Source organism: Panthera tigris, chromosome A2 (genome assembly GCF_018350195.1).
Source record: "Panthera tigris isolate Pti1 chromosome A2, P.tigris_Pti1_mat1.1, whole genome shotgun sequence".
Classification (NCBI taxonomy): Eukaryota; Metazoa; Chordata; class Mammalia; order Carnivora; family Felidae; genus Panthera; species Panthera tigris.
In genome coordinates, this window is record NC_056661.1 from 18,836,729 (window position 1) to 18,859,991 (window position 23,263).

General features: G+C 48.9%; 1 protein-coding gene and 1 pseudogene across 2 annotated transcripts; one reads left to right on the forward strand and one right to left on the reverse strand.

Annotated features, from left to right (window-relative positions):
• Window positions 1-841: 841 nt before the first annotated feature.
• Window positions 842-22,831, reverse strand: LOC102955722 (TRAF interacting protein). 2 transcript variants are annotated; one of them, XM_007088525.3, is made up of 15 exons: window positions 22,631-22,831; window positions 16,053-16,110; window positions 15,450-15,533; window positions 13,070-13,109; window positions 12,353-12,480; window positions 11,034-11,128; window positions 10,429-10,542; window positions 9,357-9,444; window positions 8,647-8,736; window positions 8,161-8,249; window positions 4,131-4,286; window positions 2,227-2,275; window positions 1,799-1,948; window positions 1,632-1,682; window positions 842-1,421 (listed from the first exon to the last, which is right to left on the reverse strand). In XM_007088525.3, the coding sequence occupies exons 1-15, from the start codon at window positions 22,726-22,728 to the stop codon at window positions 1,302-1,304; spliced, it is 1,410 nt and encodes a 469-aa protein (XP_007088587.3). In that variant the 5' UTR covers window positions 22,729-22,831; the 3' UTR covers window positions 842-1,301. The 2 variants fall into 2 exon arrangements, with proteins under 2 accessions (XP_007088587.3, XP_042834915.1); XM_042978981.1 differs by having other exon boundaries at window positions 11,034-11,125; window positions 22,631-22,812.
• On the forward strand, window positions 20,835-21,067 carry LOC107180223 (annotated as a pseudogene).
• Window positions 22,832-23,263: the final 432 nt, after the last annotated feature.

Sequence of the window (23,263 nt, forward strand, 5' to 3'; positions counted from 1 at the left end):
TTGTGTCTGACTTATTTCCCTCAGGGGTCATAAGTTCCTAACCTGTAACGCTGACTCATTAGGTTCCCACAACTGGGAGTTTAGTGCTATTGTCCCTACTTTAAAGAAGTTGGACACAGAAAGGCTGAGTAATTTGCCTAAGATCACTCAGCTGATAAGGAGCGCTATTGGTCAGCCGCTGGCTGCACCCTTAACTTGGTGCTGCACTTCCCCTCACCAAACCTCCTTGGTTCAAGGCAGCAGCAAAGGGGTCCAGATCCCATAACCAAGAGCATTACTTCCTCCCTGTGAGGCTCACTCCTCCAGATGTCCCGGGGGCAGCTGGGCATGCTCAGCCTGAAGCATGAGGGCACTCACCCTCATTCTCTGTGCCAGGCCCATGGTGGGCCCTGCAGAGGCAGATGAACTCCCACGCAGTAGTCAGAGAGGGAAGTTTAGGAGGCCTCACCCAAGCTAGAGGTCAAGAAAGGAAGTCTTCTAGGAGAAAGTGCTCTTGAAGTTAAGACCCAAAGGTCGCTGATTATTTGTCTTGCTTGCTGTGAGTCCCCTGTATGGCTATACCTGTTTACCCATTTGCTTTCCTGCCTATGGCATTTGGGCTGTGCCTAGGCTAGAGGCTGTGAACAAAACTGCAGTGATAGCATTCCTGCTGGAGTCTCCCTGTGTCCTATGAGGGGACACATGCCTAAGGATAGGATTTCTCAGTGTGAGCCGAGGTGAAGGTCCCACTTTACAAACTTATGCGAAATGGTTTTCTAAAGTGTTGGTGCAAATTTACACTCCCAGAGCCAGGAAGAAAGTATTCTATCTTTTTTATTTTACATAGAAATCTTCCCCCCTATCCTCTCCCACCACCATCCCCTCGCTCCCCACCCTGCTTGGCTCCGGCCATGCCTAGCAGCAAGTCAGAAGCTGGCAGAAGCATGGGGCAGGCTGAAATTGCCTGAGAAGCCTCAAGCACTTTGGTCCATACAGTCAACAAAAGACCTGGAGAACCAGAAGCAGCCCGGCTACATCTGGCTATAAACAAGAGCCTTTAACAGACAGCAGGTCCTGCTGGTCTCACATCGGTAACCACATGTAGGCCCAGTACGGTAGACCCAGTATGGTGGGGGTGGGCAGGACAAGTTCAGGAAAAGCACAGTTCCTGGGCCTCACCCTCATCCCCATCTTTTCGTCTACCCTTGCCCTCAGGGCTGGTCCCGGAGGAGGGGCCGTGCCCCCAAAACCTCCTGCTGAGCCAGTCCTGGCCTATAAGTTGGAGGCATATATCTGGCCACTGATCAGACTCACTGTTCTCACTACCACAAGAAGGTGTCCAGTTTGGCCTGGGAGGGAGGGAGCACTGTCCTTGCCTTGACTCTCTGCTTAGCCTTGGGCTTGGGCTTAACAGGCAGTGGGCGGATCATAGTTGTGTCAGTCTGAAGAAGATGTCAAGGAAGAGGCCTAAAGAAGAGACTGAATGCAGGGCAGCAAAGGCTCAGACTTGGAGGGGGGAAGCTCTGCTATACTGAGCGAGGTCAGGCTCTGCACACCTGAGGCTGCAGCCACTGCCAGGCTAGGGTCTGAGGGTACAGTTGAGGGATGGTGTGGGTAGCTCAGCTCAGCCCAGTGCTACAGAACAAGGATACAGGTTGGATGAATTTTGTCCGACCTCCAAGACCATCGAAGCCAGTCCTTACCTAAAACGGAAGGAAGAAGTGAGTGGGCCAGGTTAAGAAGCTAGGAAGCTGGCCCCCACTGTCCCCCTCCCCCCCGAGAGGGCTGGCATTTGCCACTTGTGGGAAGCCATACTCACGGCATCTGTGCTGCGACGGGGCTCTGCTTTGGCCCTCTTGGGCTGTTTCTGGCCTAGGACAGCATTCCGGATGAAGACAGGAAAGGCACTAGCCAGCTCCTCATCTGGCTCTCCCATACAGCGCTGGCCGCCCAGCGAGAGCTGGGACTCCTGGGGTGGGGGAGTTCCCAAAGGCAGACTTGACGAGAGAGATGGCAGCAAAGGAGGGGGCGGGTAGGGGTGGTGGAGCAGGACCAGGATCTCTGATGCTTCACCAGGAGGCAGATAGGATAATGAATAGAGTTCCCAGGGTGGCTCCATAGTGTCTTAGCCCCAGGCCAGGAGTCAGAGGCCTCTGGCAACACCCTGCCCTTTCAGAAGTCCCGCTTTACACTCAGTTCTGGCAAGGGTTGGATGGTGACTGCCTGACTTCTTCAGGGAAACCTTACCTGCTTGGGGTCATTGGGCATCTTCTTGGGGATGTCCTGAACAGGAGAGCTGTGAGAGCAAGACACCAAGACAAGAGGCAGGTGAGCAAGATACAGGGCCTGGCGAGCCAGGCTCAGCACATGGCCCTTGGGGAACCACCATGTGGCATTGCTGCTGTAATGGCTGTGCTGGGCAAGGCACCTCAGTGAGCCCCACCCCAAGTGCAGGTCTGTGAACAGCTGTCAGTCACAGCTGCCAGAGTGGAGGAGGAATGGGAAGTTGGACCATTTTTCAATTTTGTGGCTTCCACTCGGGGCCAAGCCAATTCCAATCCTCCCCAAGGCCTCAAGTGCCTATGTCCTGGGTTCTATGTGTGGCTGGAGGCCCAGCTGATTCACCAACCACAGGGGGAAAGCCAGTCATGTCCTGATATAGGCAGAGGGCACCTCGTGATCTCAGACTTAGCCTTGTCTGCCCAGAGAGGGGCTACCATCTCCACAATACCCTCAGTAGATAGTCTATCAAGTACTCTCACAACACAGGGCTAGGCCATCTTCTTAGGTAATCTGTGCAGGCACAGTCTGGGGCATAATGAATTATGGCCCCAAGCCCGGGCCCTTCACTCATAGCTCCAGAGCTAGACACAGTGTTTCCACCCAATCCCCGGGGACACTAACAGCTGAATACCCTCTCCTGATATTTTCCCAGGGCGGGTAGCAGGAGGGTGACCTAAAGGCTGACCCTGTGGTTTCTCATAGCCATGAGGACAAGGGCAGGGTCAGTCTTGTCAACTCTGGATCCCTTCATTCCTGTCCCTATAGCCTGTGGTGAGGCTACATGAAAGCCATGGGAAGATTCTCCACTTGCTGCAAGTTTGGCTCTGGGGAGGCTGATCCAAGGGGGAAGCATCCTGGACTCCCTCACACTCACTGCAGGCCCTCAAGATGATAAAAATGTCTCTAAAAGGCCTGGCAGTCTGCAGGCCCCAGGTGTCCACTTTCACCCTTTACAGCTAGAGAAAAGACAACATGAAGAAGCCAGGGTGTGCAGCAGGCACTAACAGGCCCTGTGACTACAGGCCACATGCCCAAGGCTTGCTTCCCACTGCTACCAGGCCTGGCCCTGTACAGCACAGGTACCTCCACCCCTGAGGGTGGGGAGAGGTGAAGAGCTCAGCTGGCTCTCCCTTTTGCTCTCTCCCTGGGCCTCTTCCATTTTCACTGCTTAACACCTCAATTTCTTTCTCTCATGTCCAAAGGTTTTGATTAGGAGGAAACCGCTCAGCCCTTGACCCCCTCACCTGAGTAGCATATACCTACACGTACGTAGGGGAGTAGTTCTTGTCTTCCTGATGAACTATACTCGCCCTGTGTGGCCAAGGAGACAACCTCCCCATTCCCAGCCCCACTGGGTCCCTTGTGCAGGTCCTGCCCATCCCACTACAGCTCCCCACAGCTTCTCAAGCCTGCCCCTGTGGGCTACCCCTTTAGATGATGGGGCCCTGGGCACCATGATCTGAGATGGTCCTCAAGCATGAGCCCAAGAGGCACACAATGGAAGAAGAACTTCAGAGTCCCTGGCTCAGGACTCTGGTGGGCAGGCATTCAAGATATGGGGAGTACACATATACCCCAACACCATCAACCTAGACCTGCCCCTACTGGGACCCCTGTGTTCTCTCCAACTCACATCCCAACACCTTTGCTTGAAGGGTGATAGTGATGACTGAAAGAAGCGAGAAGGGCTTTGCCCACAGTGAGTACTCAGGAAAGGGAAGAAGAGGTGGCTAGAACCAAAGTAATAGTCAACCCCAGGTGACCCTCACTGCCCTGTCAGCCACTCAGAGCAACTATGGCAGGGCCTACAGAGACCTCTTGGTCATCCTGCCTCCAGGCTGTGGACATGGCCAGGCACTACCACTTACTGTGCTATCTCTTGGCAGAGCTTCTTGGCACGGCCCTGCTGGATGCTGGCAGGCTGGGCTGGAGGGGTGTCCACATCAAAGGTGGCATTGAGGTCAATATCATCACCGAAGGCTGGTCGGCGAAGCTTCAGGTTCAGCATTTCCAAAGGGGCTGGGCTATAAGCAGAGATGGCCTGGTTACTCTGGACCACCGCGGCAGTTCAGAAGGACAACAGTCCCTGCAGCATCAGAGATGGCTTGGTTCCAGGGGTCTGGAGCCCACACATGGCCCAGGGCCACCTTGCAAGGAAGCCTGAATCTCTACAGAAAAAAAACCACTTGGCTTAGTGCTTCACACCATAGTAGGACCAGTGAAAGTCTTCAAGACATGGAAGGAAGCAAGCAAAACCACACACAAAACCCAAGTGTACAAACAAAAGGTTACTGCCTTTTGACCAAACAACCTCATCTCTCAGAATGCAGTGCAAGGGGCCAGAGATGTGACCGCAGATTGATGTAGATGGCACATAGCCCAATATTGGAAATGGTCAAAATGACTCTTCTAGGGAGCTGGCACTTTCATAGCTTGACTATGATACAGATATTATAGTAGTGTTTCTGGAAAGTAAACTAAGTAACATGGGGAAATGCTCATATGTTGCATTTATAAAGTAATATGAGGGGTACCTGTGTGGTTCAGTTTGTTGAACATCCAACTCTTGATTTTGGCTCAAGTCATGATCCTAGGGTATGGGATCGAGTCCCGTGTCAGGCTCTGTGCTGAGCGTGGAGCCTGCTTAAGAGTCAGTCTCTCTCTCTCTCTCTCTCTCTCTCTGTCTCTCTCTCCCTCCCTCCCTCCCTCTGCTGCTCTCCCCAACTTGTGCACTCTCTCTAAAAAAAAAAATAATAGTAATAAAATAATAAAAAGTAATATAGAACTCTGGGACACCTGGGTGGCTCAGTCAGTTAAGTGTTAAGTGACTCGTGGTGTTGGCTCAGGTCATGGTCTCACAGTTCATGAGTTCGAACCCAACATCAGGCTCTGTGCTGACAGTGTGGAACCTACGTGGGATTCTGTCTCTCCCCTTCTCTCTCTCTGCCCCTCCTGCGCTTGCTCTATAAATAAATAAACTTTAAAAAAAGAGAGAGAGAGGGGCGCCTGGATGGCTCAGTTCGTTGAGCGTCTGACTTTGGCTCAGGTCATGATCTCACAGCTCTGTGAGTTCGAGCCCCCAAAGGGCTCTGTGTTAACGGCTTGGAGCCTGGAGCCTGCTTCAGATTCTGTGTCTCCCTCTTTCTCTGCCCCTAACCCACTCACGTTCTGTCTCTGTCTCTCTCAAAAATAAATAAACATGAAAACAAATTAAAAAAAAATAAAATAAAAAAGAGAGAGAAAGAAAAAAAGAAAATTGCAGCCAATAGGATTTTTCTAGCCCATCCAGGCCTGGTGGCGTTTCTGTGGTCAGAAAACTCTGGGGAATGGCAGGACAGCCCCAAGAACATCCCTATTTCCTTCCCTTAGGAAGGAACCTTTTCAGGGCTGCCCAAAGCCCTACGCCCATCGCTCAAGGACAAGGAGATGCACTGTGAGGGTATTAGTCACTGGCCAGGAGCCCAATGGGGCATGCAGATTGGAGAAAAGGGAATTACCTACACTGATTTGGATGGGTAAGCAATGTGGGAAGATTAGACTCTCTCTTCCTTTCCCTGGCCAGGTCCCTGAATGCTCTACCCTCTCTTGCCTGCAAGTGAAAACAAAGGTTGCACAAATGCACCTCAAACCAACGCCATGCCGGTTGTTTTGCTTCCCCCACTGGGATCCACAGCATAAAGCAGCAGCCAGGAGCACTCATGACAACGTTTTTGTAGTATCTGTTATTCTGCCAATATCTACCAACCCCAGCAAGTCCTCTGCCACTATCTACCACCCCAGAGGGTCAATAAACCTCATCACACCCTGCTCTCCGCAGCCATGCTACAACCCCCTGCCAGCCCGAGCTGCATGCCCTGGTGGCTCCTGTGTGCCTCATCCCTGAGCCAGGGCTCACCCCTCACTGAAGCTTCTAGATACAAATGGCACAAGCGCCATTTTTCTTGTCATGGGATTTGGCCAGTCGTAGTATGTGGTCAGGGGGGTTTGGGGCTTAGCCATCTAAGCCCCCAGCTTGCCTATCCCACCAGAACACAAGCTCCAAGAGAACCGAGAGGGCCAGACATGCAGCATGCACTCAGTAAGAACCTGTTATAGAAGTTTAGGCCTCACTCCAGCCTGGAGTGGTAAAGAAAGTAAGCAAAAGCAAGTATGCAAAGCCTCTGGGAGCCTGGAGGCGTGCCTCACTGTGGATGCTGGATACAGAGGACAAGCATGTGGAAACACCCTGAGGACCATCAAATGGGAAGTGTAGGGAGCACCATGGAGCTTGTAGATAGCAGCCTTGATAGATAGCCTTGAGCAGCAAAAGAATTTTTACTTCCTGCTGAGAAAGCTTAAATTCTAAATGTCTGAACACATGAGATGGTCTTTGAGACTATCAGCTCCCTAACTGTCAAGCTTCTGACAGGGCCCTTGTGCTACCTGGGGGTCCAAGCTGGCATGGCCAATGGGCTCTGAGGGTGGAGTGCAGAGGAAGGACCAGACACACAGGCTAGTTCATCAAAATCAGCCACACACTGGACTTCACAGTCAGTCATGTGCCCATCACATCCCCACAGCCATTTCTCAGTCCAACCCAAGCTGGGGTGGGCAGGCAGCTCTGGCTCCATAAAGAGACATGGAAGGTCTGAGGTAAGAAAGAAAGCAAAGGTTGAAGAACTAAAGGTCCAATGAGAATGAGAAGCTGGCTTGTTGGCACTCACTCCTCCGTGCAGATGCTACGGTGTAGGGAAAACATGGTGCATGTAAGGAGGCTGGTGGTGAGGGACACAGATTAAGATGTGGCTCCCAGTCTACTCATAGCTGGGTGTGTATGTATTGAGTGGTCCAGGCTCTGGCAAGACTCTAGAGCACCTCTGTGGCCCATGGCACCTGACACAACATCTAAATAAATACTACCTGTGCAGAGGAGGATGAGCTTACTCCTGCTGAGGAGGCTAGGGAAGGCTCTGCAGGGCAACTGACCCATCAGTGTGGACAGGAGCTGACATACAGAAAGGCCCAGAAATGGGAAGGCAAGGGATATTCTGCTTGGTTTGACAGTATTATTTGGCTGAAGCCTAAAGATCTACTATAGCTCCCAGGCTGGCTGTAAGAGTGCGTTGGCATAGTGCAAGAAGGTCTGGGAGTGTTTGGTGGGGGAGGAATGATGTGATACCCAGGGGCTGATAAGCTGGGCAGACAAGAGGAGCAGGAAGATGGGTCACAATCCTTACGTGGGGGTGGTGGTAAGGGGTAAGATCAGGAAGTACCCCGGAGGTTAAATGGGCAGACTCCAGCAACTCATCAGATATGGGGAAGGAGCATAATGATTTTCCAAAGGACATTGAAAAGTGGCTCAAATACAAGGCTGGGTCGCTGGGTTACATGCTTTCTGTCTGGGCCATCAGCTGGGCAACTAGGTAGGACTTCCCTGATGCTCTCACCTAGTTGGCTTCTGTGAAACACCCAGAGAGGAATGGGCAGCCAGTCCTGGCAGGGACACCCATCCCCCTGCCTCTTGGCTCCCTCTGCTGGAAGCTTTAATGCACACATTCCTGAGACCCTAGGGGAATTATTTTGGTGACTGGTTTCGTGTTTGTTTCAGAATCTGGGGTGGACAGATGCATTCAGTAAGCATTCCATAAACAGGATTCCTGAAGACAGTCCATGCTCCTTCCCCTTCCCCTTCCCCTTCCCTGCCCATCCCTAGGTCCCCTATGGCCTACCCTGGCCTCTCGTTAGACCCCAGAACTTGCCTCAAAGCTGTTTTCCCACCATATCTTGGCTGTGTCCCAGGGCAGGAGGCCCACAGCCTACAGGCCCACATGGACCACCCACCCGACCAATGCCAGGAGTAGTGAAGACCCTTACCAAAGAGTTCTTCCAGCTTATGACCACCCCAGAAGGTCAACAAACCTCTCTAAAACCAGGCGGTTGACAGTCTCACTGTCCACTGGTGGCAGGTTCAGGGTTTCCTGCAGCATCGTTAGCTTTTTTTTCAGGCTCTTGGGAAAGGAAAGAGAAGAGTGTGAAAGGGAGGCTGAGGCAGCAAGACTGGAGAGACTGCCAAGGACATGAGCAACATACATCCTGGGAACAGACCAAGATCTGAACCCCAACATCAGGCTCAAGAGGCCAGGAATACCCAGCCTCAGAACCCCTCTCTGGGGAAGCCTCCCCTCTGGTGACCCTGGGGACATAGGTACAGGACAGGTGCTGTCTGTCCCCTACTGAGAAGGCCCAGGCTCCAAATCAGGGTCAAAGTGCATATCCTGACCCACTCTGACCCAGGAAGATAAAGGGAACCCACAACCACTGCCACTGACTGGGGCACAGGTTCCCAGGCTCTTGGAGCACACACAAAATACTCCTCATTCCCGTCTGGCCAGGGATGTCACTTACCGTGATTTCCTTGTCAGCACTCTGTAAGTCCTTCTGCGCTGACCTCAGCTCCAACCTTGTCTGGTCTAGTTCAGAGTAGACTGTCTGCAACTGTAAGAAAGTGTAGAGAGTAAAGGACAAGCCAACAGGTGGCCCTGTGCTCTGCCTCCACCTGCTGCTACCTAGTGCACGCTCGTAGGAGCCCAGGGTCCAGAAGAGTCTGAGGACACAAGGAGAGACCCTGGCCTTGTGGGGCAGGGCTTTAATCCATCAATGTCCATCTGGAGCTGCCCCAGGAACAAGGGCTTCGTTCTATGCCCAATAGTCCATGGATGCACGGGGCCCAGAAATAAAACAGCTGTGCTGACTGAACCAGGTTCCAAGTAGGTTCCTCCTACTTTGCCTGGTACAAAAATAGGCCTCGGACACTGGCACCTTAGGGATCTGTGCTCTCCAGCCAGCTAAGAGGTGCCTAGGAACCAGGAAGACTAGAGGGGAGTGTAACCGTGCGCATACTGGGGGAGAGCCCTGTGTGAGCTGCCAGCCTTGGTGGGCCAGCCACAGAGCCAGAGCCAGAGCCCAGTAAGGCCAGTAACCAGTCTCTGTGAGTCACCCAATAGCCCCATGGAGTCCATTGTGCCATCCAGCCCCATGGCTTTGCTCAGGAGACAGGAACGAGCATGACAAAAGGACAGCCACCTCTCCCCTCATCTTCTGTTCCCCACTGTTACCTTGCTTTTGGAAGAAAATAAGTCCTTCTTCAGTTTGTCAGCCAGCTCCCCTGAGGCCTTCCGTGCCTCTTTTAGATTCTCATACTCTCTACAAGGGGGCCAGGAAAAGAGATGTCAGAATAGGACATGCTGCTGGTCAGAATGAGCCACAGCACCAAGCAAACACAAAGCCCAGGCTGTCCCCTAGGCCGGTTCTCATTCCTACTCTGACACCTGAGCGCAACAGGGTAATGTTTTGGGGGGTCCTGCAAGGAGAGCTGGGGAGTCTCTATCCCCTGCCTGTCGTTCAGGCACCAGTGATTTGAGAGGATGCGCAGCAAGCCCTGCCCTCGTTAAGGTCTCACAAAGAGGCTCCCTACCTCATCTGGGTCTCACAGGAGATATCTGGGATCCCATGCCTGTCAGCCAAGTTGTCCCTTTCCCCCAGTCTCACCTCCATGATAGTGGAGAATCTGAGCCAAATTTCTGATGCAAATCAGGCAGAGTCAGCAAATGCTGATGGGAAATAGGCTCCATTTATCATGATGGGGTTTATATAGCTCAGAGAGTGGTGCCGACCCTCTTAGAAATAACACTTATAGGGGCGCCTGGGTGGCTCAGTTGGTTAGGCGTCCGACTTCGGCTCAGGTCATGATCTCGCGGTCCGTGGGTTCGAGCCCCGCGTCGGGCTCTGTGCTGACCGCTCAGAGCCTGGAGCCTGTTTCGGATTCTGTGTCCCCCTCTCTCTCTGACCCTCCCCCATTCATGCTCTGTCTCTCTCTGTCTCAAAAATAAATAAACGTTAAGAAAATAAATAAATAAAAAGAAATAACACTTATAATTCACACTCATTCTTTCAATAGCCCTATGAGGCAAATTATTACTATCTCCATTCAGGAAGCTGTGGGTCAGAGGCTAAGAGACTGGCTCCTGGCCACATTGTGAGAGGGGGGGTCAAGGTGCAAACTGAGGCAGCATAGCTCCTGAGCTTGCCCCTTAACTCTGCCTGCTCTGCTTTGCAAGAGATGGAGAGCAGACAGATTGGGTGCCGTGGCTTAGCTCCTGGGCTGGGTCAGAGGGGCAGAGTACACACTTCTTGAGGGACACGCAGTACACAGCCAGCTGCTCCACCGCTGACTGTCCCACACCCATGTCTCGGATCATCTCCTCCACCTCGGGCCGCTGGCTCTGGAGTAGGAGCTCAATCCTGAAAAACACCCAGCCCACGGCATTTAAAATCTGGAGGTTGATGGGTAGGTACCCAGTACAGCTCTGCTTCCCTTTGCTGCTGTTGCTATGGTAACAGGCTGAGCTGCCAGCATGCTCTAGCAGGCGGGTCTATCCAAAGAAAGGCCCCACAGCAGAGCTGAACACAGCTGTAGGGATGCTGCTGGGGAAGAATGGGTGCTGACAGCTCCTCAAGGTCAGGAATCCGTAGAGAAAGGTTTTTGGAGCAAAAAACCTGCCAGGTTGTCAGGCCACAGGCAACAGAACAGGGAGGAGTGAGGCAAGGGCCCCCATGAGAAGCAGAGGTCAAGCAAGGAGACCTGTGCCCATACCCAGCTGGCCTGAGCCCCATGTGACCTATGGAGAGATTTGAACCACAGAGGTGACCCAATCCCCCTGTAGTCCTGAGAGTTGTGCCACCTGGGAGCCACAGGAGCAAGGGCAGAGGGCAGTCCCTAGCTCCAAGCTCACCTCTCCATGGTCTTCATCTTGGTCCTGAGCCGGCGGGCCTCCTCCTGTGCTTGTTTGGTTTCATCCTGCTGCTGCTCCAAGTACTTCATCTGCTTCTGAAGAGCACACACATCCATACATACCTGTTGCTTGGACAATCCCAGGGACGATGGCTAAAGTCATCAGGAGAACTGTCTCCTTTTCAAAATGCTGATAACCATGTGTCCCCAGCCCCCAGGGAGGAAGGCGCCTGGGCCCCTCTGTTTGTGCTTTTTCTGCTATGAGGCCTTAGGCCAACTGTTTCCTTACCTCTCTGCTTGCTTCCTCCTGAGATATATTATCACAGGCACAGCCCACTGCCACCATCTACAGGCCCATTGTGGGCTGCCAAGGTCCTGTGACTTAAGGGCTTATGGTGCATGTCGTATAGGAAGGTGAAGAAACACAGATCCAGGCCTCGCTATCCACCATCTAGACCCACGGACAGTTACCAGGATAGAAGAGCCGAGACAGAGGCAGCTGGCCAGGCTGTCCTCAGCACAAACCACTCCATCTCTGACCTGGGAATGCCATCAAAGACTCTTGCTGTGCAGCTAGGTACTGATTCACTCCTTCCCTCCCACTGGCCAGGCCATGTGATCCAGCCCAGCCACCAAGCAGGAACAGAGACAACAAACACCTGGGGCCCTATCTGTTCACAAAGATGGCTCCCTTTCCCTTACAAATGGCATCCAGCAAGGACTGCTCCTTCCTACGAGGCCAGCATATCAATTGTGGGTTCAGATCAATCACCTCATGCCCCTTAGAGAGCAAGAGGCTCACCAACCCAGGCTGATACAAAATTCATCTGGGTCTAGAGCTGCTTGCTCTGCAGGCTTTGATCTGCCTGGTCAGCTCAGCACAGCCGACTTCAAAGGGCCCCTGCTCCTCCCTGGGATGCTGTTTGATCTGGCTCCAGAGAGCAACCCAGCCAAGGACTAGAGTGCTAATGGAAGGTTCTTTGGTCTGGCTTCATCAGTGGAGTACAAACCACTTTTGGAAACAAGGTCCAGCCTCACCTAGGTCTTGGCTGAGCAGCCCCTCCAAGAAGCCCTGGGAAGTCCTCACCTGTCCGAACTACCTAGTACAAAATCCAGAAGTGTAGCCAATATGGCTCTTTGTTTATAGGCTGGATGGGCACAATATGGGAGGCCTGGGGGAAAAGGGATTTGCCTCCATTTTACAACTGTATAAATGAAGGTAATGACAAAGGCAGAACCAGAAGATAAGCCCAGAGTGGTGAGCTCAGGACCAGGCTATATCTCCCAACCAACTTGTGCCCACAGAACCTGGGGACCAACCTTGAGGGTGGAGCATAGCATTTCGGCCTTGTCTAAAGCGTTCTGCAGAGATTCCACAGTGGCGTTGCGCTCTTCCAAGGTGTCCCGCAGAGTGTCGATGATGACCTGGCTATCCCTTTTCTCCTTCTCTGGAGTGGGGGGTGGGGGAGGGGAAGGCCCATTCACCCATCAGCATAAGAACCTTAGACCTTAGGTTCCAGCCCCCCACCCCAGAGCCAAGTAAGGAAAAGTCTCAGGTCAGCAATTGGGTGGCCCGCTTCTCTCTGGCATGCACCAAACCAGGGAAGCTGAGCCAGAGTTTCTTCATTCAGGGGATGAGACCCTCTTTCTGCTGCTTGGAACTACTTGAGTAAAGATTTCACTGCTCCCCACTCTCATGGGTAGAGTTAATTCATCATCTCAGAACTCAATCAGGTTTCCAGCCAAACCCTCTCCTACAAATACTCTGTCCCATTAGGTAGCTCCCTCCCAGCCTGGGTCCTGGGCAGGAAGCCTCAGACAAAAAGAAGAAGCTCACCTAATCTAGGTGGACAGCTTTAGGCACCTCCTTTTCCTTTCCTTTCCTGCCAATCACAAGACCTGGCAAAACTCTTGGAAATACAAAGCAGGGAGAGCCCCTAGCTTCACCAGAAGACTGGAGGCCTTCCTCCCAAGGATCTCTCCCTTCAGGACCTGGGTCAGGGACTTCCCAGGGCCACCTATCTCCTACTAACTCACCTTTCTGGGAAAGCTGGGCTCTGATATTATCCAGTTCATTCTGTAAGGCAATAGCCACAATAAGCAATAGAAAGGCATCATAGCTGGCTTCCACACAGCACCCCAAAAGGCATGCAGGGAGATCCAGGAAGGGACAATGAGGTCTGTAGGTCCAGGGAGGCACAGACCCTGCTGTATGTCACAGCCAAGCTAAGCCAACAGTGTAGAGATATATCTTGCTTTATCTCTGTACTTTTCTGAAAAGTAGGTGAGGTGGAGAAAAATAATCTCGGGTAGAAGACCCTGGGACAGGGAGAGAGGCAGAAGAGGGGCAAGAGAAGTGAAGTTGGACCTGTGTGATCAGTCTCACAGCAAAGGATTCCATCATTTCCTTGGCCCTGTGTTGGCCTGGCCCTTCCCCTCTCCAGGCTTTAGCTGCACTCACCAGGGACACAGAGTTGGGATGCCCAGGGACCTTGGGTCATCACTCCTTCCCTCCACCCTTGCTTCACAATCTACTTCTCTTCAAGCTCTAAGCTGGCTCTGTATACCATGAATCTCCCAACCCTAATAAGGTAGGTGAGCTGGGACAACTTTGTATCTCTGGATGAAACCTCACATGTGCTAGGCTCTAACCAGACTATTCTGAGGGTCAAATGAACCTCTCAAAGCCTGTGCATAAGTTACAGAGCCACTACCGTAGAACCACTGAGAGGCTGGGGCAGAACTGAGCCCAGACTCCATTCAGGAATTTAAAGCACTCAACACCCCCATAGGCAAGAGAAGTACCTACTGCATAAGCAGGAAAACCAGGCTCTGCAGAACTGAAAGGCTTGGCCAAGGGTTCAGGATGGTAGCTGGATGGAATCCAGGCAAATCTTCCTCCAGATCACCTTTCCCGGGTCAATACAAGACTCAGAATTTTACATGTGACCAATACTAAAGCCCAGCCCCAGTGGGTGGATAAGCCCCCTAGTGTCAAAATCCCCACCCAGGACTCTGGGGCAAAAGCTTTTGGTAGCTGGACTGGTCACTGTGGGAAGAACATCCTAGAGTGCAAGTGGTGGGTAGAGAAGGGCATGCACGGGCTGCAGAGGACAGACACCAACCCAAAGCTCCCCCAAGTCCCCTGGCTTTTTTTTTTTTTTTTTTTTTTTTATACCTGGCAGGGTACCTTCCAAGCCCATGCTCCAAACTACTCAAGACATTGCCTCTCCCTCTCCTAGATGTGGCTTTGAAAGCCAGAAAGAAACGAAGCTGCCTTTGTTGTCTTTATCGCAGGGAGGATGCGGCTTAAAACCAGGAGCAGTTACCATGACAATGAACATGTTGGCTTTAAGCACAAAGCTCTACCTTCTTGAAGCAGTAAGGTTCCAAGGACATCACGGTATCCACCCCCCCCACCCCCCCCCACCCCCCCACCCCCCCGCCCCCCCCCCCCCCCCCCCGGGCCAAAGCCAAATGAACCCAGGACTGACAGATGCCCAGCAAGTTAACCCTCAGAGTCCAGGTTCATTGTGAACCCCAATCCCACTTTCTTGAGAGATTTCTACTAATCTAGCCCTCTGGTACACAAAGAAAGCTAAATCTTGGACTTGGGGGAATACGTGTAGCAGGGAATCCACCCATTCTCCCCAGCAGTGTGGGTTTCTACCCTGGCTCACATCCTGATTCCAGGGGTTCTGCCCTCTATTCCTGATCTGGGAAAGACTCAGTCACCTGGATATACACCAAGCTTTCTCACAGTTTTGAGGCACAGCCATGTTTGTGAATAGTGGGTCCACACATCTTCTCTGTGTGGACTAGAAGAGTTTTCTAATCTGTCCAAGCAGCAAAGTGGGCTGGGAAGGATGGCTGTAGAACCTCTGCAAGGTGAGAGAAACTCAGGACAGATATTTTGGCCTTTGTTGGGAATTACTCTAAAATCCCAAAGGGAAGGTTCACAGTCAAGAGGCTCCCTTCCTTCAGGGGCGCCTGGGTGGCTCAACTGGTTAAGTGTCTGACTTCGGCTCAGGTCATGATCTCACAGTTTGTGAGTTCAAGCCCTGCGTCAGGCTCTGTGCTGACAGCTCAGAGCCTAGATCTTGCTTCAGATGCTGTGTCTCCACTCTCTGCCCTTCTCCACTCACTCTCTGTCTCGCAAAAATGAATAAACGTTAAAAAAAATACTTTTTTTTTTTTTTTAAAGAAAACAGGCTTCCTTCTTCCCTAACAGTGTATTTCTCTAATGACTGGGTCTTATCATCACTTCTCCTCTGCTCTCCTCCCCTCTGCCTTGAAACCTCTACAAAATCTCCCTCCAGACTCCATCGTGACACTCTAGGTACCCACCCTGGGTGGGAGCAGAAAGTAAATTCTCAAGGGGCTTGGAGTTCAGTAGAATGACATAAATCCCAGGTACCTTTAAGAATTCTGCATCTAAGACACTCTCCTCCTCTTGGGCAAGGTCAAAGAAGAGCTTATTGATAATGGTTCTTTTGCCAACCTGGATGGAAGGACAAGATAGAGTGTGAGTATATAGCTGGGTCACGTGCAAGGACAGGGATATACATGCAACCTAACGTGCAGCCAGGCCTATTCTCAGGCCCAACTTTTCACAACACTTCCCTTGGAATCAGATGAACTCTGTAACCCTATAGTTTCCCTAAGCTGGCGCCACCACTTTGGTGGTTACTAAAGTCATGTCACCACAAACCCATGTGGTAACTACTCAAAAGATACCCCAGCTCTAAGTGCTTTGAGGAAATGGGGAAAGGTAGAGAAGGAGGCCAGATTTACCTAGGTGAAGACTAGCCCAGGCAATAAGTCCACCTGCTAGCTACTCATAGGCATAAGCAGGCCTCCTGAGCCACTCAAAAGCACAAGTAAGGTTTGATCAGCCTCAAATCATGAAGGTCCAAAAAGGGCAAAGATATTGCTCAGTTTCAGAGATCTCTCCTTATTTCTGCTTCCTGGCAAGTAAAAGATATCTTCAGCTGAAGTGTTTTCACCCCACCACCCTCACCTGGATTCGGCACTGTGGGCAGGTCCGACTTGGTGCTGTCTCAAACCACTGAATTAGGCTGGAATGAGAAGCAGAAAAGCAGACTGGTGAGCCTTTGCTTGGGTAGAGACACATAGAGCAGGTAGCCACCCCAACCACAGCAGGGTCTGACTTGTTCTTTCTTGACCCAGAGCCTGCCCACATAGGAGGGCGGTTACCACAGGGGGTACAGCACATCCCATAAGGCCTGACTGGGACAAGCACTCTGGGACGAGTCCTTTTTTTTTGGCCCTGTTGGTGTGGCCCTCCTTACCCCTCAGCTGCTCTTTTGTCAACATTCTAGGCTTGGACTAAAGAGCAGCAGTCAAAGCACAGGATCCCTCAGAGATAGGGATTCTAATAACACACCCACTTTAAGCTAGAATTCCCAAGGGCTACACTTTCAGAGTAAGGGTAAACTAGAAGTAAATGCAAGTAGTGGTAAAAGTAAAATACTGTCCAGCTTTGCATCATCTATCTGAGTGGTCCAACAAAACCTCAAGCCTTAAACTTTAATTAGTCTCCTACTAGTAGACTCTCCCACCAGGGAACAGGGAGAAACAGAGGTCTTTCTGTTTCTGGGATACCATCATCCCAGGCCTCAAAGTTTTTCTATAAATAATTTTTCATAGGGGTGTCTGGGTGGCTCAGTTGGTTGAGCATCTGACTCTTGACTTCAGCTCAGGTCATGATCCCAGGGTCATGGGATCGAGCCCCACGTCAGGTTCCATGCTGAATGTGGAGCCCGCTTAAGATTCTCTCTCTCTGCCCCTCTCCCCTGCTCATTCACTCTCTCTTAAAAAAAAAAAATTCATATGCTATGTACAAGATATAATCAAAGCTAGCCATGCGCAATGGAATACTATACGGCAACGAGAAAGAATGAGTCTACAACTAAGAACAATATTACAGATGAATCACATATACACAACATTGAGGAAGACAAACCAGATACAAAAAAGGTAGACTGCATATGACTCCATTTACATAAAGTAAATGCTTTAGTTTTCTCAAAGTAAAGTCATACAAGGAAAAGAGCATTACAAGTGCAAACCAGAACATATCCAGCAAGACTTCAGATATGGGAATTGTCATATACAACATAACACATTATACTAAAGAAATAAAAATCAAAACTGAAAATATCATTAGAGGGGTACCTGTCTGGCTCAGTCAGTAGAGCATGTGATTCTTGATCTTAGGGTTGTGAGTTAGAGCCCCATGTTGGGGGTAGAGTTTACTTTAAAAAAGGAAAAAAAGGGGGTGCCTTGGTGGCTTGATCAGTTAAGCATCCAACTTTGGCTCAGGGCATGATCTCACGGTTCGTGAGTTTGAGCCCCACGTTAGGCTCTGTGCTTACAGCTCAGAGCCTGGAGCCTGCTTCAGATTCTGTGTTTCCCTCTCTCTCTGCCCCTCCCCTGCTTGCTCTCTCTCTGTCTCTCAAAAATAAATAAACATTAAGAAAATTAAAAAAAGAAAAAAACAGGGCACCTGGCTTAGTTGGTTAAGTGCCTGACTATTGATTTCAGCTCAGGTCATGATCTCACAGTTCATGGGTTTGAGCCCCACATTGGGCTCTTCGCTGACAGTGTGGAGCCTGTTTGGGATTCTCCCTCTCCTCCTCTCTTTCTGCCCCTCTCCCATTTATACATGCTCTCTCTCTCTGTCCCAAGAATAAATAAATAAATTAAAAATCAATCAATCAATCAATCTATCAGTGGGAAACAAAGAAAATATCAGTAGAGAACTACAAAATAAAAGATGACATGGCAGAATTTAATAAGAACCAAAGAAATTCTAAAACAAAAAAGTGGCCAAAATCAATAATTAAATGGATCAGTTTAATGGCAGTTTAGGCATAGTTGAAGAATTAGTAAAACAAAAAGATAGGTTAGAGAAAACATTGAGAATTAAAAAGATGGAAAAATGGGGGTGCCAAGCTGGTTCAGTCGGTAGAGTGTGCAACTCTTGATCCCAGGGTCATGAGTTCAAGCTCCATGTTGAGCATGGAGCCTCAAGATAGAAAAATATATAAGAGATTATAAAAGATATAGAAGATACTGTGAGAAGATCTAGCATACATATGATAAGGAGCTTCAAAAAGAAAGTATTAGGTAGAATTATGCCTTTTCCCCAAGAAGTCTATGTCCTAATTTCTCAAACCTGTGAATATGTTACCACACATGACAAGAGTAATTTTGCAGATGTGATTAAGGATCTTGAGATGGGGAGATTATCCAGGTGTGCCCCCATGTAATCACAAGAGTCCTTAAGTTAAGTGTCAGAGTCATACAGAGAGATTTGAAGATGTAACCCTGCTGGCTTTGAAGATGGGGAGAACAGGGCTATAAGCCAAGAAAGGTATATTCCCACAATGACTATAACCCAGTAAACCCATTTTGGACTTCTGACCCCTGGAACTACAACATAATAAATTTGTGCTGTTTTAGACCACTAAGTTAGTAGTAATTTGTTATAACAGAAATAAGAAACTAATATGAAAAGAAAAGAGATAATAGGATAGAGGCAATACATGAAGATAATAATAATGGCTGACAACTTTCCAAAATTGAAGAAACCATTCCATAAATTAAAGAAATATAATGAATCCCAAGCAGGATAAGTAAAAATGGTAACAAAAAGAGAGCTGAAGTGGCTATGTTACTGTAAGGCAAAATAGACTTTATATCAAAAAAAGTTACACAGGTCACGATCTCACGCTTTGTGGGTTCGAGCCCCGAATTGAGCTCTGTGCTCACAGCTCAGAGCCTGGAGCCTGTTTCAGATTCTGCGTCTCCCTCTCTCTCTGCCCCTTCCCGACTTGCGCTCTGTCTCCCTCTGTCTCAAAAATGAATAAACATTAAAAACAATTTTTTTTAAGTTACAAAAAACAAAAACAAAAATAAATAAATTAATTAAAAGGGGCACCTGGGTGGCTCAGCTCGTTAAGCCTCCAACTCTTGATTGCAGCTCCAGTCATGATATCACGGTTCGTGAGACAGAGCCCCGTGTTGGTCTCGGTACTGGCAGTGCAGAGCCTGCTTGGGATTCTCTCTCTCCCACTCTCTCTGCCCTCCCTTCTCTCAAAATAAATGATCTCTCTTTCCTCCTGCCTCTGCCCTTCTCCCCTGCTCCCATATTCATTCTCTCTGTCTCTCTCTCTCTCTCTTTCAAAAATAAATAAATAAATAAATAATAAACATATATGAACCTAACAACAAAGACCAAAAATATAAGAAAGAAAACTGGACAGAATTAAAGAGAACAATAGACAGTTCTACAATAAAACTTGGGGAGGTCAATACCCCACACCTTTACTAATGGGTAGGACAATCAGATAATCAATAAGGAAATAGAGGACTTAGACAACACTATAAACCAACTAGATCCAACAGACAAATACTCCACCCAATAATAGCAGAATACACATTTTTCTCAAGTGCACATGAAATATTTCTCCAGGATAGACCATATGTTGGGTCATAAAACAAGTATTAATAAATTTTAAAAGGTTGAAATTACACAAAGTATCTTTTCTGATCACAATGGAACAAAACTGAAAATAAGTAACAGGAAAAAAAATGGAAAATTCACAAAATATGTGGAAGTTAAACAACACACTATTAAACAACCAATGGGTCAAAGAAGAAACCACAGGGAAATCAGAAAATACCTTGAGATGAATGAAAATGAAAACAACATACCAAAATTTATAGAATACAGTGAAAGCATACTAAGAGGGAAGAGATAGCTGTAAACACACACACTAAACAAAACAAAACAAAAACAAACAAACAAAAAACACACCCATTAGGATAACTATTATGAAAAACAAAACAAAAACAGAAAATAACAAGAGTTGACCAGGATGTGGAGAAATAGGGCCCTTGTGCATTGTTGGTGGGAATGTAAAATGGTGCAGTTGATGTGGAAAACAGTAAAGCAGTTTCTCAAAAAATTAAACACAGAATTATCATTTGATCCAGCCATTCCACCTCTGGGTTTAGCCCAAAATAAACGAAAGCAGGGACTCGAACAGATACTTCTACACTAATTCATAGTAGCATTACTCATACTAGCCAAAACATGTAAACAACCCAAGGTCCATTAACAGATGAGGAGAAAAACAAAATGTGGTATTTCCATACAATTGAATATTATTTGGTCATAAAAGGAATGAAATTCTGATGCCTGCTACAACATGGATTAACCTTAAAGACATTATGCTTGGTGAAGTAACCAAAACTCAAAAGAACAAATATTGTATGATTCCACTTATATGAGGTACCTAGAATAGGAAAATTCAAGGAAACAGTGTAAAGGGGCACTTGGGTGGCTCAGTTGGTTAAGCTTCTGACCTGATATCAATTCAGGTCATGATCTCATGGTTCATAAGATGGAGCCCCACATGGGGCTCTGTGCTGACAGTATAGAGCCTGCTTGGGATTCTTGCTCGCTTGCTCTCTCTCTCTCTCTCTCTCTCTCTGCCCTCCCCCACTTGCTCTCTCTATCCCTAAATAAATAAATAAACTAAAGAAAAAAAGAGACAAAGGGTGAAATAGAAGTTTCCAGGAGCTGTGGGGAGCAGGGAATGGAGAATTGTTGTTTAATTGGTACAGTGTTTCTGTTTGGAATGATGGGAAAGTTCTGGAAATAGAAAGTGGTAATGGTTACACAGCATTGTGAATGTATTTAATATCAGTGAACTGTACGCTTAAAAATGGTTAAAATGGAAGGCATCTTTGAGCTTACCAATTAAACATCATGAGCAAAGCTCACCCTCCCAAATTAAAAAAAGAATTATGGACAAGAAGTTATCATTGAAATTAAATGGTGGCAGATATGTCCAAGGAATGCTGCAGGGATTTGATCCCTATAAGAATCTTGTGATAGATAAATGTGTGCAGATGATAACTAGCAGGCAACAGAATAATACTGGAATGGTGGTAATAGGAGGGAACAGTATAATCATATTAGAAGTCTTGGAACGAGTATAAACAAAGGCTGTGTTCACCAGAGAAATCAACTGCTTCCACTTGTCCCCTCTCCAAAGGGTCCATTTTACTATAATAGAAAAACTGGGTCATGTACATTTTCATATTGAAATTCTTTGTTAAATACACTTTTGCGATAGTCAAAAACAGTTGACATGGCAAATCTTATGTGATGTATAATTTAACACAATAAAAAAAAAAGAAGGTTTTACAATAGCCAAGGTATGGAAGCAACCCAAGTGTCCACTGATAGATACACAAAGAAGGCGTAGCATACCTGTGCACACGTGCGCATGCACACACACGTGCACAGGCGCACACACTGGAATGTTACTCAGCCATAGAAAAGAATGAGATCTTGCCATCGGTGACAACATGGATGGACCTAGAGGGTATTATGCTAAATGAAATAAGTCAGAGATTTCACTTTTATGTGGAATCTAAAAAACAAAACAAACAAAAAACCAGACTCTTAAATACAAGGAACAAACTGGTGGTTGCCAGAGGTAAGGTGGGCGGGGGGATGGGTGAAATAAAGGGAATTAAGAGGTACAAATTTCCAGTCATAAGATAAATAAGTCATGGAAAAGTACAACATAGGAAATATGCTCAGTAATAACTGTTGTATGGTGAAATATGGTTACTACGATTATCGTGGTAAGCATCAAGTAATGTATACAACTATTGGATCCAAATGTTGTACACCCGAAACTAATATAATATAGTATGTCAATTATATTTCAATTTTTAAATAGGAGTTCTGAATCAGCCAGTTCACAGCTGCTGGGGGAATCTTTCCTCACCAGCTGTACATTCAACAGAACGGTCCTATAGGGACAGCAGGACTTGACCAGGGAGCACCTCCTTGCCCTTCCATGTTAACTTGGGTTACCTGGCATCAATGAATACTCTGGGGTGTCTGACCAAGGAGATGACTCTGGATAGAATCATCCCAAACCATCAAGCAAACCATAACAAATCGGATAGCCAGAGGCCTACCAGGTTATCTCAAACAAATAAAAGGGCTCATTAATTTGGCAAAAGTTGGGCACCTAGGTTACTCAGTCAGTGAAGTGTCCCACTCTTGATTTCCGCTCAGGTCATGACCTCACGGTTCAGGAGATAAAGCCCAGCACCCAGCTCTGTGCTGACAGCGTATAGTCGGCTTGGGATTCTCTCTCTACTACCCCTCTCCTGCTTGCTTTCTCTCTCTCAAAATAAATATATAAAAAATTTTTAAATCTTTTTTTTTTTTTAATAAAAAAACAGCAAAAATTCACCCCCGACCAGACTAATAGTTTTGAGGTCACATCACCTTGCAAGCTGACCAAGAAATCCTCTACTCTATCCGCACTGAGCCAACTCTGTTACCCTGGACTCAGCTCAGTTGTTACCTCCTCTGGGAAGCCTGCCCTGACCTGCCTCTGCCCAGGTGGGGAATCTACCTTGGGGCTCCATCTAGTTCCGTCTTAATCACCTGTTTGGGCTCCGCCCAGAGACCCGACACCCCACAGTACTGTAGCCATACTAGGCCGAGCGCCCAGCCCCGACACAGCAGTCACTCACCACTGTAGGTGGAAGGTATGGCCGCAGTGGATGGCGGCCACATCTCGGGAGTGGTCGAAGAAGTCGGAGCAGATGGTGCACAGCGCACGGATAGGCATGATGATTGGTCCTAAGGGGGTCAGGCAGCCAAGGAAACCTCGACGGGTCCAGCTTTGCGACCGCGCCCCCACCCCCGTCCCCGCCTCTCCGCAGGCTTCAAATTTGGCTCCACTGCGGGACTTCCGGGAGTGGACCGGAAGTGGTGGCAGCAACGTAGAGGCGGAGCCTGGAGGCTGGGTCCCGATTGGACGAACCATAGGGGGCAGGGCTTAACGGCCGTAGAGAATCCTGGGGCTGAGCGCGAACCTGGGTCTGTCAGCGGTGACTATCTAGTGGTTCCCGTAAGGATTTGGCAGGTAGCGGCAGCAGCCACGCCGCCAGCCGTTCCCCTTTCTGGAGGAAGACACGGCATTATGCTCCTAAGCCAGATCTGGTGCCAGGAGCGCCGGGCACGGCGCTATTCTCTCAGGGCAGCCTTCTCTGCATTTCGGGAGTGTGGAGAAGACCGAAGCTGTAGGGGAATGGGACGATGGAGAGCAGTCCCCTGGGTTCTGGGCAGTGCTCAGCCGTACACCGGAAGCATGTAGTTCCCGC

Bases quoted from the DNA above. Each gene is read 5' to 3' on its own strand.
- LOC102955722 (XM_007088525.3), bottom strand. From the start codon at position 22,728: ATGCCTATCCGTGCGCTGTGCACCATCTGCTCCGACTTCTTCGACCAC. The intron at 12,481-13,069 runs GTGAGTTAGTAG...CCCCCACTCCAG, and splicing joins AGCCCAGCTTTCCCAGAAAG to AGAAGGAGAAAAGGGATAGC. The intron at 1,422-1,631 runs GTATCCTTGTTC...CATCTTCTTCAG, and splicing joins GGACAAAATTCATCCAACCT to ACTGACACAACTATGATCCG.